This window comes from Trichoplusia ni, chromosome 8 (genome assembly GCF_003590095.1).
Source record: "Trichoplusia ni isolate ovarian cell line Hi5 chromosome 8, tn1, whole genome shotgun sequence".
Taxonomy (NCBI): domain Eukaryota; kingdom Metazoa; phylum Arthropoda; class Insecta; order Lepidoptera; family Noctuidae; genus Trichoplusia; species Trichoplusia ni.
Window position 1 is genome coordinate 1,907,094 of NC_039485.1, and position 16,796 is coordinate 1,923,889.

At 35.2% G+C, this 16,796-nt stretch overlaps 1 protein-coding gene across 1 annotated transcript in view; it reads right to left on the minus strand.

Annotated features, from left to right (window-relative positions):
• LOC113496867 (cubilin) overlaps positions 1 to 16,796 on the minus strand; it is an 84,790-nt gene that overhangs the window by 57,108 nt on the left and 10,886 nt on the right. Inside the window, exons 2-3 of the mRNA XM_026876235.1 lie at positions 12,361 to 12,413; positions 11,307 to 11,402 (exon numbers count right to left, since the gene is read on the minus strand). Of these exons, the coding sequence (XP_026732036.1) occupies positions 11,307 to 11,394 (88 nt within the window). The 5' untranslated portion in view covers positions 11,395 to 11,402; positions 12,361 to 12,413. The remainder of the gene's footprint in view (positions 1 to 11,306; positions 11,403 to 12,360; positions 12,414 to 16,796) is intronic.

Sequence of the window (16,796 nt, forward strand, 5' to 3'; positions counted from 1 at the left end):
GTCTAGTTTAGTTCTAAACCGGACTATCTCAACTCCTCAAGCCACAGATCCCTCACTTAGAATTCAAACACAGCTCACTACTACAGTCTACAACTCAAACAGTCAAGAACGACAGGAACAAGTTATATCAAGTTTGTATCCCAAAACTGACAAACCGTAATACTAACACATCGTAATAAACGGCTTGGGCTAGTTCCGTGACCACGCTTTGAGATAAGAGCACCCTTTCAAGTTAATTGTCGTGTCGGGCAAAGGTCCCGTTGGTAAATATTCAGGAGCATCACTACATCGGTCCTCGTTCGTAATGTTGAGTTGGGTAGCGACTGTGATTAAAGACGTGCACCACTCTGACGGTGCGGAACATTAAAATACGGGATTTGGAGGTGGGAATTTGATTTAGTTACAATTAGAAGGTGATCTTTCAGCCTATATTTTAACATACAAGAAAAAAGCCCCGACTGCAAAAACTTTAGCCCCTACGACTTTTGTATTGGCTAAAGTTACATTTTTGGACCGATTTATATCGCATTAGCACGTATTTAACTTTTAATACAAAACAAACTAAATATAAATGAATAATTTTAGGAGCTATGATGCCACAGACAGAAATACAGGCAGACAGACACGTAAAACATACACCACCCCTTTTTTGCGACGGGGATTAAAAAAGCAGCAAGATTGTCTAAATTTAATAAATATTTAATGTAGTTTGGACTGTAACCTTTCCATTTTTTGTTTGCTGACCGTCGATCTGCCTACGCTTATGTAACTAATTAACAAATTTCTAATTGAATCAACATTGGCACTGAATAAACGAGGAAGCTAAACATTCACGGTTGCCAATTTCAAACGTATGACAAAATTAAAGTGCTGTTCACCGTCCGAATATTTACACTAAAACTGTTGCACTAAACCGAATGGAAGAGAAATTTATTTACTTTTTAAATTATTATTCGAACTGGATTCGACAAACGAACGTTAGTTTTAAATTTTTCGCTTCGCCCTCGCTGAATCTGTTTCGAATGAATGGGCTTAATTAATGCTCGTGAATGCAGTTTCTAACAAGCTATGCAGGACTCAAAACGAATAGTTAATTTCCTCCACGCATTTTAATTTTGATCTTTCGCAAAAATATTTTTGTAATGTAAAAATGTGAACAAACAACCTTCATAAAAACACCACCTTTTAATATTCGACTAATTTCAAAAACACTAAGAACAACAACACTAAACTTTCTATAAACACCAAATATTGACAAAACTTTATTAATTATAATTTTATATTTTTAAACGCACTTTAACACTGGCTGATTATAATAGAAATGTGTAACTTTGTTTTTGAATGTCGCGGGGTTTGTGTTCGCGCGCGGTGACGTGTTGCGTCGTCGAGGTTCGGACGCCCACTGGCGCGTGACGCTGAGGCTGGGCGGCCGCGGGCGGAGCGGACCACATCTTACAGCCATCACCCACAGATTAGGAAAAACACCTTCACCGACAGACTTTTAATGGATCGGCCGGATTAACGCTCACCTGGCCAAAGGTTTCATTGATGTAATGAGAAAGTTTTAATAGACACTTTTTCGATTAGACCGAATTTCGTTTTGGTCTCGTATTTTCTATCCGAGCTTACCGCGGTACATACATAACTATACTAGCATATTAATAAACATATTTATTTAAAGGTGTGTAACTACATTTTTTCCTCAGCATCTTCTTTATAAAAGCGAACAGAATGTTCACGTTTATAACATGTTCGGAGAATGACGTTTACGTTTATAAGACGGTAAAGATTTTATGTGTAAGCATATTTCAGATATTCCGTTATCTAGACTACATTAGCAAATTGAACTAGTTCTGCTGAACTGTACAGAGTGTATGGATAAGACGAAGAGGAATATTCATAAGTGAACTACATTTTACGAAATGTTTCAAATATGTCTTGTGCACATCGTTTCTATTTCTAACGATACAAGAATTAAAAGCCTACGGCGGGAGACCTAAAAAAAATATTTCTTTTTAAAAACCAAAAAGTACCTACTTCCGAAAATATCTTTATATTTAATAGAAAATATTATTACGACATATCGCTCATACATTATACCAGTCTTGGTTGAGAGAGCGCAGAATTTGACCTATTAAATTTTTTCATAAAATGTACGAAAAAAATATATTATTTCTCTCGTTCCCAGAAACACATAACGATCCACTTCCCCGTTTACAATCTACTGACATTCGATACGTTTTTCGTACGTAATTATTACAAAGGTTGGAAGTTTGACGGGACTCACAGGCTCGCTCGCCTAGTTAACAAAAGTATTTTTATATTAGCTTGTACAACACAAACAAACATCGACCAACTACGTAAAATACTGCTCAAATATAAAACTAAAACCTCCTTTTATATACGAAAACCTTCAATCAGCTAAAAACAACAAATTTAAATAAATGAACACGGCTTAGGACGGGTATGAATATTAATGATACCATAATACCTTGAAACTTTTTCAGGAAATGATAGACCCTTATTAAAGCTTCGAGATTAATTTACATTAAACTTATTGCTCTTATAATATGACGTCACGAAATAATAATGTGACTGTGCCATTTCATTTATCGAAATAGTTTTGAATAGGAGAAGGAGTTGTACTATAAAAGGTATGTTTATGGATGGGCTTACATGCATGTTTAGTCATAACAGTTGACAATCACGTCATAAAAAATACATTGTAAGTCTTTTAATATGTAGGACTAAAATAATGATAACGATAACGCACAAACTGTCGTTATATGAATAAAAACTTCAATAATAATGCATTCGACGGCAACTGCATTTAAAATTTTAATTTTAGTTTTCCAGTTTAATTTTATTATTAAAAGCATTACTTCTGAAAACCAAAGCCACGATTATAATGTTGACCAAAATTTAATATCCCTTTATTTCAAAGAGTCCCAAAGCTTATCACAAAACGACCTTTTCTAAAGTGAGACAGCAACTCTACGCAAGTACATCCAAAATTTTCCTCAATATAAAACTCGTAAGTTAAAAATGTCGCATCATCTGGGATTAACCGAAACGTAGTAACCCCGGTCTTGTAACGTGATGCGATATGGGACCGCGGGGGTATTAGGTACCTTAAATCGAATTCACGCTCGATTTTTGATTGGCCGGATTTCGAATACTGATAAAGGCGACTTGATTAAAATGTTGTCAATATACGTCGATGCAACGCATGTATAATTGTCATGTACGATGACATTTTGAGCTAGATTTTTCCCACTCTTAGTTGCGAGCACAACGTTATATGGAAAGTTTGTGCAACTGGAGTGAAAACACATCCAAATTGTCCGAATCCGAGTATAATTAAATATTTTAAGTAAAAAAACACTTAGTAAACATTGGAAGCCCGGCCCGGGAATAGAACCGAGACCCCACACTTTACAGTGGCGTTGCAAGCACTAAACCAATGATACAAGCCAACGCGACGCCCTCTTTATAAATGAATCTGTAAATTAACTATGCAATACAGATTATATACTCGTATTACAATATTGCAGTAATAAAAATATTATATTAAACTTTAAACATTCTTGCAAATGCTGTACATCCTGTTTTGAGATGGTTTCCAAAATACCGCAGATCGCGATGAAGCCGGCCATTGTATGTCTATTTTGGTAGTAAGTATCTTTATTGTATCGTAACAAAGAGTATTGTACTTTAATTCTGTTGTTTGTCGGTTTGTTTATAATGTGTATGTCTGTATACGTTGCAGCTCAGGAAGTATGCGGGCTGATCAATGATCAAGCGGCGTGTGGCGCGTGTTATTATACAATTGTTAAATGTGTAGTATGGTGTGAGTGTTTTAAAGTCAATCAACACTCAGAGTTTTGTTTTGATTGAAATTACTTTAACACAAACATAAACTAGAACGGTTAAATGGTTACTGCCGCCACTTCTGAATATTTATGGTAGCGATTTGATAATGCAGAGTCTTTTAAACGCAAGTGCAACTTCAAAATTAATAGAAAGTTATGACTTTACTCTGCCTAGACTAAACTAAAAAAATATAAAAGGACGTGAAGCAGTAAAAATAATTGTCTGAGTATTAGGTATGATTATTTCATAAAATTAAAATCAAAAGCTTCTATTTCAAGAACGCCGTTTTCCAGGCACTTTTAAAACGTTACAATATTGACTCTAAGTGCTCTACCCAAATATTACAGTTAAGCATTATTCATACTTCATATACTACAGTCACATTACACTAGCACAAAAATATAACACATTACCAGTTTACACTGAGACGTTTTTTAATATAACCCGGTGTTCGGATCTTTCATGCCCTCTTAAGCCGCAGTGATTGATAGTTCCTAAGATATTATCGCTACATATCGACTATATATGTCAATGTATAAAGAAATTAGGTCAATGTGTCTATCAGTGCCCTATATCAGACTATGACCAATTTGTTACTGGTCGCGGACGGCTCAACGCCAATGATCCGACCGTGAATCGAGAAATAATTTAATGAAAATATTATTTCAGTATTAATAGTTTTATATTCTTTAATTGGAGATAAAGATGGCCTTTTTTAGTTATTTGAATATTCATTTTTCATCAGAAGTTTTTGTTTGGAGATTAGACACCGTCCATGTTAAGACTTGGATTAAACAGTATAATTATTATGAAGTGTCAAATTGATGAAAGATAAGTGCTTAAAAATTTAGCAAATAAAATCAAGTATTTTTTAAACATTTGTAGGAGTTATCTTTTTGGAATTTTGGTTTTCACATTATAGTGATTACTTGTACATTGTAAAAGATTTTTGTGGATAATATTGTTTCTTAGATGGCATGTTGGCATAATGTTGGACATTAAAGCCATCGGTATGAAATAAAAAGGCAGGATAAATAAAAAACAAAAATAGCCGAATCCTCAATAAGTCAACGTTGTATTAATAGCCATAATTCACCAAGAGATGGCGTTGTTTTATTAATCTGTAGCGGCGCAGGGCTTTCACGAGGGATTAGCAGTCGGCGCCGATATCCACGGCGCACGCAGAGTACACATAGCTTACCAGCTGGTGTATATACACTTAATAGGAAGGTACTTATTGTAATACCATTGAGGGACATGTGTTATACGTTAAGTGGTACAGTGCGGAGTAAAACAGTAGATACGTTTTTCAATGAATAACGATTCTGAAATTTCTACTTTTTCGAAACAAATAATTCGCGGTACCTATTTTGGAAATTACGTCAGCGATTTTTTTCTTAATTTTTTGATGTATAGCCCAATAATTGGCTAGACTAACAGAGAGTTCAAGGAATTCGGTTTCTTGAACTCTCTGTTAGTCGATCGACTACCTTAAAGAAATATATCGATCTTTTCTTCTATTTTCTCAATACTCATGAAGGAATGATCTGAAAATTTCAATCTTCTAAAATTGACAGGCGTAGTCGTAGACCAAAATTTCATACAAAAACAAGCCAATACGATAGGCCTCAACTACACACAAAAGTTCAATAGCTAACATATCCAACATTTACTCGCATCATAACCCAGAAAGTTCTCGGCAATAGTTTGAATGCAGGTGTGCGGCGACAACAAAGGTAAGCCTGTAACTGATAAAACTCGTTCGTAGAGCACTGTTAGTACAATGCTGTTCAATCGCCTGGAACTACGCAAATCGACTAAGTTTTAATCGCGCGTAATTTGAAAAAGGAATCGATTTGATTTTGTTCAAAGAGTTACGACAAAAGGAGAATTGTACCCTATTTTTTTTTGTGTACGCCTCCTTTTAAGGAATTTAATCCTTGTGTTTCAAAAACTTTCAATCACATGTACAAAGACACGCAGACTCAAGACAAGCATTTTTGGATCACACAACCACCTATTCTACGATGGGTTCAAAACCGCGACGCGTCTCGCTCAGTGGATGTGGCGTGGTGACTTCAACCACTCGGCTATCCGTGCAGTCAGATGATTAAATGTCGATAATGTTAGGTTAGGTTATATTACTGGCTCGAAAATATTTGTCGCGTTATTCCAAATACTATAGTGCGGCTGAAACATGGCTTGCAAAAGGTTGTGTTATTATACTAGCCTATCTGTCTTAACTTTGTAAAAGTCACTTTGGTACTTTGCGTAAGAATCAAACGTGCACCTCGAGGATACAAATCCAAGCATAGAGCCACGATCATGCTGCCGCGTTTAGCCATAGCAAAATTATTTGTACACAACCGTACAATATGCTTATTTCATAAACATAAAACTCAAAATTTTGAGCATATTGAAATAAAAGCAGAAAAGTTTTACCTGAAAGGGTAAACAATGCACGTGTGCGAAATCTGCATTTTCATTCTGCATTATAGTGGTAAGAAAGCTGGGAGATAAATCCTGGTGTGAAGATGACGTTCCCATATGGAAACAAGCTCCAAGCAGAATACATTATTCTTCACGTAAAATGTACTGTTTTTTAAAAAAGGGAAAAAATGACACTTCGCAATAACAATATACCATCTTAGTACAGACTGTATGAGCTCGTCTGCTTGAAGTGAAGATCCTTAGCACTCTACACACTCTAACCTAAAATAAAACTGGTAAAGTGCGAGTCGAACTTGCGACTCTCAAGATACCGTACAAATCGGTGCATGCCAAAATAATATTACCGTAACAACGTTACTTAATCTCGACAATATTTTTTGTCAATAAAGTTGTCAGGGTTCATAAGATGCAATTCAAAGCTTGAATGGATAGACAGATGGACGGACAGGTTGACCCTCAGGTTGTAGGGTTGTTCTGTAGGGCTGTTTACCCCTTGGGTAAGGAACCCTAAAAATAAGAGGATTTGTTCCGTAAGGATTTTTGGTATGTAAGGACGCACTATTGTGTACTTACTTAAGGTCCAAGTCACCAAAAAAATGTAAAGAAAAATCTTGAAAGAAAACCAACATAAAATGTTTGCCGCTTTTTTCAGCCCTAACTTTTAGAAGGCAAGTAAATGCAATCCAAGTTTACGTGCGTGTAGTCTAAGAAAATTGTAATTGAGGATAAAATAATGAGAAAAAATATAGTAAGAGAGGAAAAAATTAATTTCCCAAGGTCTGTGTGAGCGGAAAAATTGTTACCCAAGCAACATTTTAATGAGGAAAAGAAAATTGGTCGTTTGTCTACCTCCACGTGGGATCACCGACTATTTTCTTAATAAATGTTATAACTGAATGGGGATTGGGAGAAAATATATTATGTTACCTAGTGTACATTGTATCCTTGTTAATTAACCAGGAATTTTATTAAATATAATTTTAGATTCTTTGTCGTGGTTACGTTGTGTGTTTTTTCTAGAAATAGCCTCTGATGCGCAAGTTACCTCCCACACACTCGCCAGCTAATTCCTTTTAACTAACGGAAAACAATGTTACAAACTTTTCACATGTTAGGCGTTTTACTCCGTAAAATGAAAATCTTAATACGTAATCTAATTTTGTCTACTATGCTAATAAATGATTGCACGGATAGTCAAGTGGTAAAAGCCGCGACGTATCTAGGTTTGATTCCCGCGTAGCACAAGCAGTTGTGTGAATGCTGTGTCTTGTGCAAGTCACTTATTGTTTATGAAACCCCGGGAAACAATAATAATATTACGTAAAGGAGAATTGTTTATCAAAATAAATGGGTCTGATTGTTTATGAAACAAACATTACTTTTTTTTAAACCTATTTTTAAAATTAATCGTGACTTTATTTAGTTATTTTTTTGTCAAATAAGGGAATCAATGAAGCGCGAACGTGACGCTATCTAATTGCAGATTTGTTTTACACGTGCTACGGGTTACGACGTAGTACCTGACTACGTCGTAGGCGCGTGGGCTCAAATGACGACTTGTCTGTAGCGTAACATCGGTATTCCAAAGCTTCTATTTTTAACCTTGTTAAAATAACTCGAATTCAGAAAAACCTTGTGATATCTTTTTTCCAGCACCTCTATCTAACTAGAGGATATTCTTACATATTTCTCTCAAATTCGAAAGTTGAATAATGTAAAATATCGATAGCCTATATGTAAAGATTTTATTTTCTTATAAAACAAATATTACATCGACAGAACTGAGTGTACCAAACGAAGTGCATCATATTGAGTCACAAGCCCTCAGACGAGACCTAAAACGAATCTATTTCTGAACCCTCTGATATTCTATCTACAAGTCCGCAAACATATTTTTACACATTGCAAAATTTCCAACCCATACATTTCAACTTTACTGCCTAAGACATAGAGTTTACATTACCGTGCGTTTTGTAGCAAGAGGTTGCTCGGGTCCTATGTGATTTATCTTGCGCGAACTCGAGTAGAATTTCTAATATTTGACATATGACGAGGATCGAAATATTTATTTTGCTTCATTGCATACGGTTGAAGAAATAAACGAAGTCGTGGGAAGTTGTTCAGTGGAATATTGTTGTTTTCTTGTAATGTCCCTGAACAGACTTTTTATCGATCGATAGTTTATCAGTCATGCATATAGGTAGACATGTACGAAAGGACGCGAGTCACCGAGGAGTGTTTGACAACTATCAAAGTGAGCTATCAAAATATAGATTTTTTGCTTTGATATATGTAGCTAATATGACTGCTTACTCTAAACCTGTATATCATACATAAAAGAAATCATTTGTTTAAAATAAAAACAACATTCACAAGATTCATTGAAACTACACACCACAAACATCTCTCTTGATATTAAAAAATAACATCAACAATGCTCTACATCAGACACACAACGACACATGAGTGTGTATAGAGTATGTTTGTGTGTGAGTTTGTGAGTGTAATTCGTTAGTCACGAGTACGAACGGAGTGGTAAAAGGCTTCGGTTAGGAAAACAGGAAAATTCCATCGGGAAAGTCTCCGCAGTTGGTCTCCGTGATGAATGATGCTCATCCACTAAAACATCGGCTATTCTTTTTAGTTTATTTTCCAAACTCAACTCTCGAACAACACTAGATTTTACTCGAATCGGCTTTCGATTATTATTATTGAGTGAAGTGAAGTGAGTTTTTGACAATCAATTAATACCTTTATATCAAACAATGACGATAAATATCCCATAGTATTGTACCCCTAATATAAATTCTAAAATATCGTCAGCTCGACATCAATTTTATCACAGCGACACAGCGTCGAAATGATAAGAAGACGCTCATTATACTCAAAAGAGAGAAAATTCAACTGCTTTATGTCTCAAGCTTCTTCACAAAGAGCCTTCAACATATTTTTATAATTAAAAAACTGGATGTCTTGGGATTGTATCCCCAAAGAGGCTTATACACAGTTATACAGCGATTCGCGGAGTAAAATGTCTTAGATTAAAGAATGGCTCTCTCAAACAAAAGATACTGGCTGAAATCTACCTTCATTTCTCTTTTGCCCTTTAAAAATTCGTTCAAACGACTCCGGAATGTTTCAGAGGCGTGTTTATGAGTGCCGACGTAATTATGCTAATGACTATGCCGCCAGAAACGAAGAAATTCAAGCGAGAAAATGCAAGGAAGTAAGAATAGTTCGAGTAAACAATAGGCGCTGAGATCTGCATCGAGACTCTTCACAAAATGAATTTAATTGAAAGGAAAGCTTTCACCGTGATTGTAGAGCTAAATTCGTTTGACACCGAACTGGAAATATGTAAAGATGGGTCGAGGCACAGTTTTAAAAATACGAGAGAACCAATGCAAATGTATGCAAGAGGTTCAGTAGTTCGACTGTATGTATACGATGCTGTGTATTGTGAAGCCGTAATATAGTAAACGTTCTATCTTGATATTCAATTAGAAGTCGGTTCAATGGATACGAGATATAATCAGTCAGGTGCAAGAGAACCTAGAGTCATTACCGTAACGTTTTAAAAGATTTAAAAAAACTATTGATGCACAAGTTACGCATTGGTAGTAAAGTATTAAAAAGCATCTAACTTTATATTTGTTTTTCGTAATAGTTGACTTAAAAATTACAATTTAACTTTTGAGGTTTGTTTCAAAAACGTATCGTAGTGCTCGTGTCAAAATATTTAGAATATCGAATGAGAGAAATTGTATTTGAAACTGGCCAACTCTTTACATTACTCCAACAAACTTTTAAAACAGTTCCAAGCAATTACAAAAATGTTCCTCCTTCCCAACGGTATCTTATTCGAATTTAGAATCTGAATCCTTATTGATCGTTTCCCTGCGCCTGAAGAACGGGACGGGTAGCTTTCAGCCATACGTTGGAATAGGATGCATATATTTTTGGCAATACAGTTCTATCCCAAAGAGAATATCTATGGCAGAAGAAAATTGTTTAGAGATTTTGATATTCAAGGACATGGAAACATGATTTAATTGTTCTACTAGAATAGCAGTCTCTTGGGGTCAGCGAAAAAGCTATGACTAAAACCATTTATTAAATATGATTTTAAAAATTCTTCACATCTTACCGAATGTTTTTAAAGTATTTTTTTTTTAAGTTTTAATAGGTTTAGTGCCTTTAACTGTGCCTATAGCTAGCTAATAAAAAAATTAACCATCTCCTTCTAGTAGGCTCTACATTAATTAGCGATACATTGCTCGTCTGTGAAAATTTGTTGCAGCTCATAATAGCCACTCTAAGCTTACTAAAAGCAGCAATTAATAACACAGTAATGTACATCATAAATTGCTATGCGGCGAAACGCTCATTACCATCCTATGAGTACAATACTAAATGCCTATGTAAAGGTTAGCAGAGGCTATTGAAAAACACGCTATACTATATTTCTTTATAAAACTTTCAAGTAAATCTTACAAGAAAAAATTGACGGAAGAATTGCATAAACTTTTATAAAAAAATTGGTACCTACGATTCTTTCATACATTTATAAAAATAATGCTTTTGGAACTCTACAATAGGTAACGTATTAAAAAATAATTATTATATAGTTCCTATAACGTCACATTAGTGTCAACGTATTAATCTTAATTATACAACTGTCACTCAACAGCTAATCAGTGTGACGTTTGACATGTCGCGATCAATTAAGTTGGATTAGAATTGAATTTGACCATTCGCAAGCGGGGGAAGTAGAGTTACGAGACATATTTTTTTACTGAATATTCTTGATGTACCCTATATCGTATTAAATTCATTTGGTTTTGGAAACGTAATAGACTTTCTTCCTGAAAATTTCTAACCGTAAATGTAGCCCAACCATCATTTTAAGCCAGAACATGGCTTTTGTACACAGATTAATAATCCTGGTATCTATATGTATATTGTTAACTGTAGGTACTCACCGCTTGTGACTTGAAGAGTAGTTGCGAAGAGACATAGGAGCGACAGCGACAGGCATCCGAGCGAGTTGAGCCAATATGCCGCGGCCATACTGTATCCTGAACATACACACACCATTAATTAATAATAAATTTTCTCGTTGTAATAATACCGATAATAATAAAAACGGTAAATGACTACTACGTTTCTACATTTCAAAAGCAAAGCTAAGTGATATAGAACCGCTAATGAGAGACGCTGGGTATGGAAAATAAATAAAATAAGGCAGTCACAAAGTATTGAGGCTTACTCAGCCCTTTACTATAAATCAAAGTTCACATCATATCAAGCTATTAGTAGCTATGTATATTTATTTAAATTATACATTAAACAACATTTAAAAATGTGGATGCAGAAGAAAATCTTATTGTCATTATTTAAAACTTGTGCCATTTAATTTATGACTTTAAATTAGATTATTTTCTCTTTATTTCAATAGATTAAAATGTTTATGATGAAAGGAGCAAATAAAACTCAACGCGTTCGATAAAACCTAAGGCTCACGCCATCTAGCGAGTGGCGCGCGAACTAAATGCTAAGGGATGAGAATGCTTAGAAGCGGTTTCAACACACTCGAGTACGACGCAAGTAGACTTGGCGCTATCACGTGAAGCGCCTAGATGGCGTTAGTAGTAAAAAAATTGAACAGCCCGGGGAGTAATGAAGAAGTTATCGTTGCATATAAAAAGCTTGAAATATAAACTACAGATACTTGGCAATTAAAATAAGCTATTTAATACAATTTTAAGAAACAAATGACAGACCATTTTATTAAACAACATATTTAAACGAAGGGACTCTAAAACGTAAAAAAAAATGCTAGCCTATTTGACATTTAACCGCACAAAAGCCTTCTCGTTTTCTTTATCTTTTTAGACTTTTATACAATACGTGACAATTTAAGTTCAATTTAAAAGTGTTAGTTTACTAAAAAGGCAAGTTAAACGTTAAGTTTCAACAAAAACGCAAATTACCGATCTTTTTAAAAGTTGTTTTAACAATAATAAATGAGCATACCATATCGTCAGCATGTGTGTTTGCGACGCGGCCGTCCGCCCACCACAGATCACCTGAAACAAAAAGCAATAGATAAGCAAACGGTACTGATTTTAGAAAACATTTAATAACCACTGCTGAGGGAGCTCGTGGCTTAGCTTCAACTGCATAAGCGGATCAACCAAAAGCTACGCTTGAAATGGTCGGGCTATGAATGGGTGACCGTATGTCGAAACGAGATCGTCCGATTTTTGGAAGGCACGATAAATTTTGGGTCCCGGCTGTTATTAATACATCTTCGACAGTCGTTATGGGTAGTCAAAATCTAGAAAGTCTGACAACCAGTCTAATTGAAAGGTACCATGTTGCACGGGTAAATAGGCTTAGGTTAGGGGTTATGTAATCGGGCACTCCATAGTGAACGCTTCAATGCTTTTGTTGAACATCAAGTCACATGCATTAGAAAGCACAAAGTTAGTTCAAGCTTTTGTGGACGACGAGACACCGTTAGTAAATGTGCGTTATATACTTAATACCACTGAAACCACTGTTTCTTAAGAAGATAGAATATAAGCGTTTCGCAAATTCTTCTGGTGTCTGATCTGGTCTATCAGGTTACTCTGCCCATCCCCTGAAGAGATAATGTTATACATTATTTGAAACGGAATAAAAATACCATCTGACGATAAAATACATTTTATTGGTTTCCTTTCCTCATAACGATGTCAATACAGCTCTTCTCATTGCGTACCGTAGCACGTAGCGTCGTAGCCCCGGGCTACGAAGTGGCGTAGCTCGTTCTACGGTGTGTGGAAAGGCGAATATTGGCTGCATCGCCAAATCCTCTTGTGAAATAAATCATGAGTTACATAGCACCGGGATTCGTAGAGATATTGTTTCCGCACTTTATTCGATAAACAAACATATTTCAGGAACCAACGAAAAGTAACATTCGGTGAATTACTGAATGTCAATGAACACTATTTTTTTATTTAAAACATTTTATTGTAATCACTAAAAATACGTATTTCTTCTTATAAATACAACAGTCGACACCTAGTTTCATAGATACCTAAACCTATATAAAGCGTTTATTCTGTCGCATTAACTATCTTATAACGTCATTTCAAAAGTGCCTTATTTCGCTAGAATTACTATAGCAATTGTGAGAAGGGCTATTGCAATATGTTATAAGTTGTAACGACATTTCCAACACCAATATGAGGTAGTAAAATTCAACGCGTCCCACATAAAAGGGAGAGCAATCTTATATAGAACCTCCTTCGAACATAATCCTCCTTTCGAACACCATACATTCCCCTTATCGCGTACCTTTGCCTCAAGCACCTTAAAAATGTACCTATAAAACACTAGGGGGGAAAATGTAAGAACATTCTTTCTAATAAAACACTCACACAGAATCAAATCGATGGAAAGTCCACACATCAAAATTTGCTAGCATTAAACAAAGCTCTATTTAATGAATTATAAACCTTAGAACGAGGACATAAAATAGAATTTCGTTTGCAATGAAATATTCGGTAAATTGTGCGCTCATTTCTTTTAGAGAAATTCGGTCATGATAAAATTAGCGAACCCTCTGACTTGTGTCGCACTGTTTGATTGGGGAATATTCTATTGTCTCTATTCACTGAACGAAACGGTATCGATTTGATGAAGGTTTCGCATGTACTTATGTATTTATTGCTGCTAAAAGATGTAATGATGAGGAAATATTATTGTAAATGTTAAAGCTTTTTGGTGCTACGTTAAAGAGCTCCGACTTAAAAAATATGATTTTGTATTATATCATTCCGGTTAAATGCCCATTAATACAAAGCTGTGGGGTAGCTTAGGAGTATTTTTTTCTTCGATATAGTAAATGTAAATTTTCACTTTCACTGCAACCTCTACGCGGGCTCTACGACGTAGCAAGTTCTGTCAAAATAATTCTTCTAAATATTCTGTACTCAAGTGACAATTAAAATTACGTTGTACTGTTTAGAGTGTCTTATATTTACAAGCAAGCCATGCCCATCATCCCCGCATGATACTATAGAATATAAGTACATGCTAGTCCACAAGTCTGAATGTATCTATAAAATGTATGCCATACGCTAAATTCATTTAAATAAACAGACTTTAATATTTTCTTTCACTGCATTAACGTATACATCAAACAAAATACGCGGATAATATCAAAATATTACTGTCAAAATACTTAATCTGGGTTTATATCAAAAACCGTAGACCGTACCGGCGTAATAATTACATTTTACGTAAAATATAACGTGAATTCATTTAAAAATGTAGGCTGTTTCTTTGAGCGCAGCCTGTTTTAATTATATTTGGCTTTGATGTGGGCCGGCGAAGGGATAATAGAGTAGCCACATAAATATCTGATAATGAAAAGAATTTATAAAGTACATGTGTGCCGGTAAAACGAGAGGTGTGAATAGATAGGAAGAGAGACATTAATCATTATTTTCAATTAACTGGAAAAAAACGGCAATGTAGAAGGAGTTCTTGGTCATAACCTGGTCATTGGTGACCAAAAACCTACAGATAACTCAGCTTTCGAAGAGATATTGCAAAAAATTACTCACGAATTACCCTATTACCTATACAAGTAATTCATTTCTTCGAAACACCACTGCGACCGATTCATTCACTCTTATACAAAACCTACCATACTGCAACTAAAAATATTAACACACGTCACACTAGGAAACATTGTATCAATACAATGGACCACGAAATCAATCGAAAAGGAAAATAGAAAGAATATCGTAAAAGCAGAGTCCGCAATAAACACGACAATAAGGTGTTCGTTTAAGGGTAACTGCGCTTCTTCGATTGGAAGGCTTTGCTGGTTAATTAAAGTTGACCTGATCCGACGGTTAGGTCGGTAGCGAGGTATAGGGATGTATGGAGTGTCTTAATGAATGTTTCAAGTGAGCGTGTTGGCCTCTTAATCTTTGGGACTGGTAAATATAATGTATCTAATAATTATCGATTCGCCTTATGAAAGTTATAAAATAGAGTCGTCTATTTTGTTGCGTTACTTATTGAATCCAATTTCGGGGAATATACTGAATATGTCAATAATAAACGACAATAACTCAAAGTTTCGAAGCGTTCAATCAAATTAAGCATTCAATACATAATAGACAACTCTCTAGTTCATACCCAGTAAAATATTGTATTATTAAAATCTAGCACCTAAAACAAAGACACCAAACTTCGCACCAATGTTTTCAAACAATTAAAATCATACAGCAATCGAATTCCAATTCAAACTCAATACGTAATGACACTAAAAGAACTTATCCGAAAGCTCCTTAATCGAGAATCACCAACTCAAAGCGGAAAGGGGAATGGAAGCCGACCTTCCAAATTGGGTCAGCCAATGAGCCGCAACTCCTTTCTGGAGTTTATTTTACAGCGACCTCTAGGAGTTTGAACATAAAGTTATTCGCAACTGTAGTGCGGATGGAGTAGCGATAGGGAAACAATGACCTTTACTGTCGCTTTACATTTTCCTTTCTGCTGTACTGAAAATTAATTTGAAGACGATGCTTTTTGTTGTTAAGGCTGATAAAAAAAGTGTGATAAGTTTAGAATTTTGTCCAATAATTGCGTTGTAAATCAATCAGACTAAGACCTTCACCACGCGCATCCAGTCCTGGCCAGTTACCATTTTAAATCATCAGTCCATCGGGAAAAGAGCTAAATACTCTGCAGTTACCTATATATACATATTATATTCTTCCGATATCGAAAATAATAAAAATGCATTACGTTTTAGAATTTTGTCGATTCTTACCTATTCCTATAAAATTAAATGTGCATCATGATAAGTTTATGGAAGTTGAAACACCAATTTGTTGAATATTTTTATGCCGTACGGTTTGTAGCAAAAGAGTTTTGTATCGCTCCGTCTATTGAACGGCACGTTTACGATAGTATCGCTATCTCTTTCACAAGTACGTGACATCGTAAAGATTAAGTGAAATAGAAGAATGCACCCAAGACTGCTTATACTTGTGATCGTAGTATTTTATGAAAAAATTGTTTGTTCTCGTACATAAACTTTTAGCTGCTCGCATTTTTTTTTATTTTAACACGGGTTCATAATAGGTATTGGGTAAAAATATCTTTATGTCAAAGTGACTAAATTTTTTGATGTTCAAAGTGACGAATCGACGTTCGACGAATCGTTACGATTACCAAAGTAGTATTTGACAAACCTTCAGCTGCATGAACGATAAAACATATTTTGCATTGACTAAAATGTCAGAGAAAAAACTTTTCTGGGTCCATCATCTTTTAGGCAATTTGACACCACTCTCTCTGACTCAAAACTCTTGAACAAAATTCCCAAACATTAATTTATTCTCTTCAATTCTGCAGTGTCCAAGCTAAACATTTAAATTCTGAATTTCGGTCACATGCTG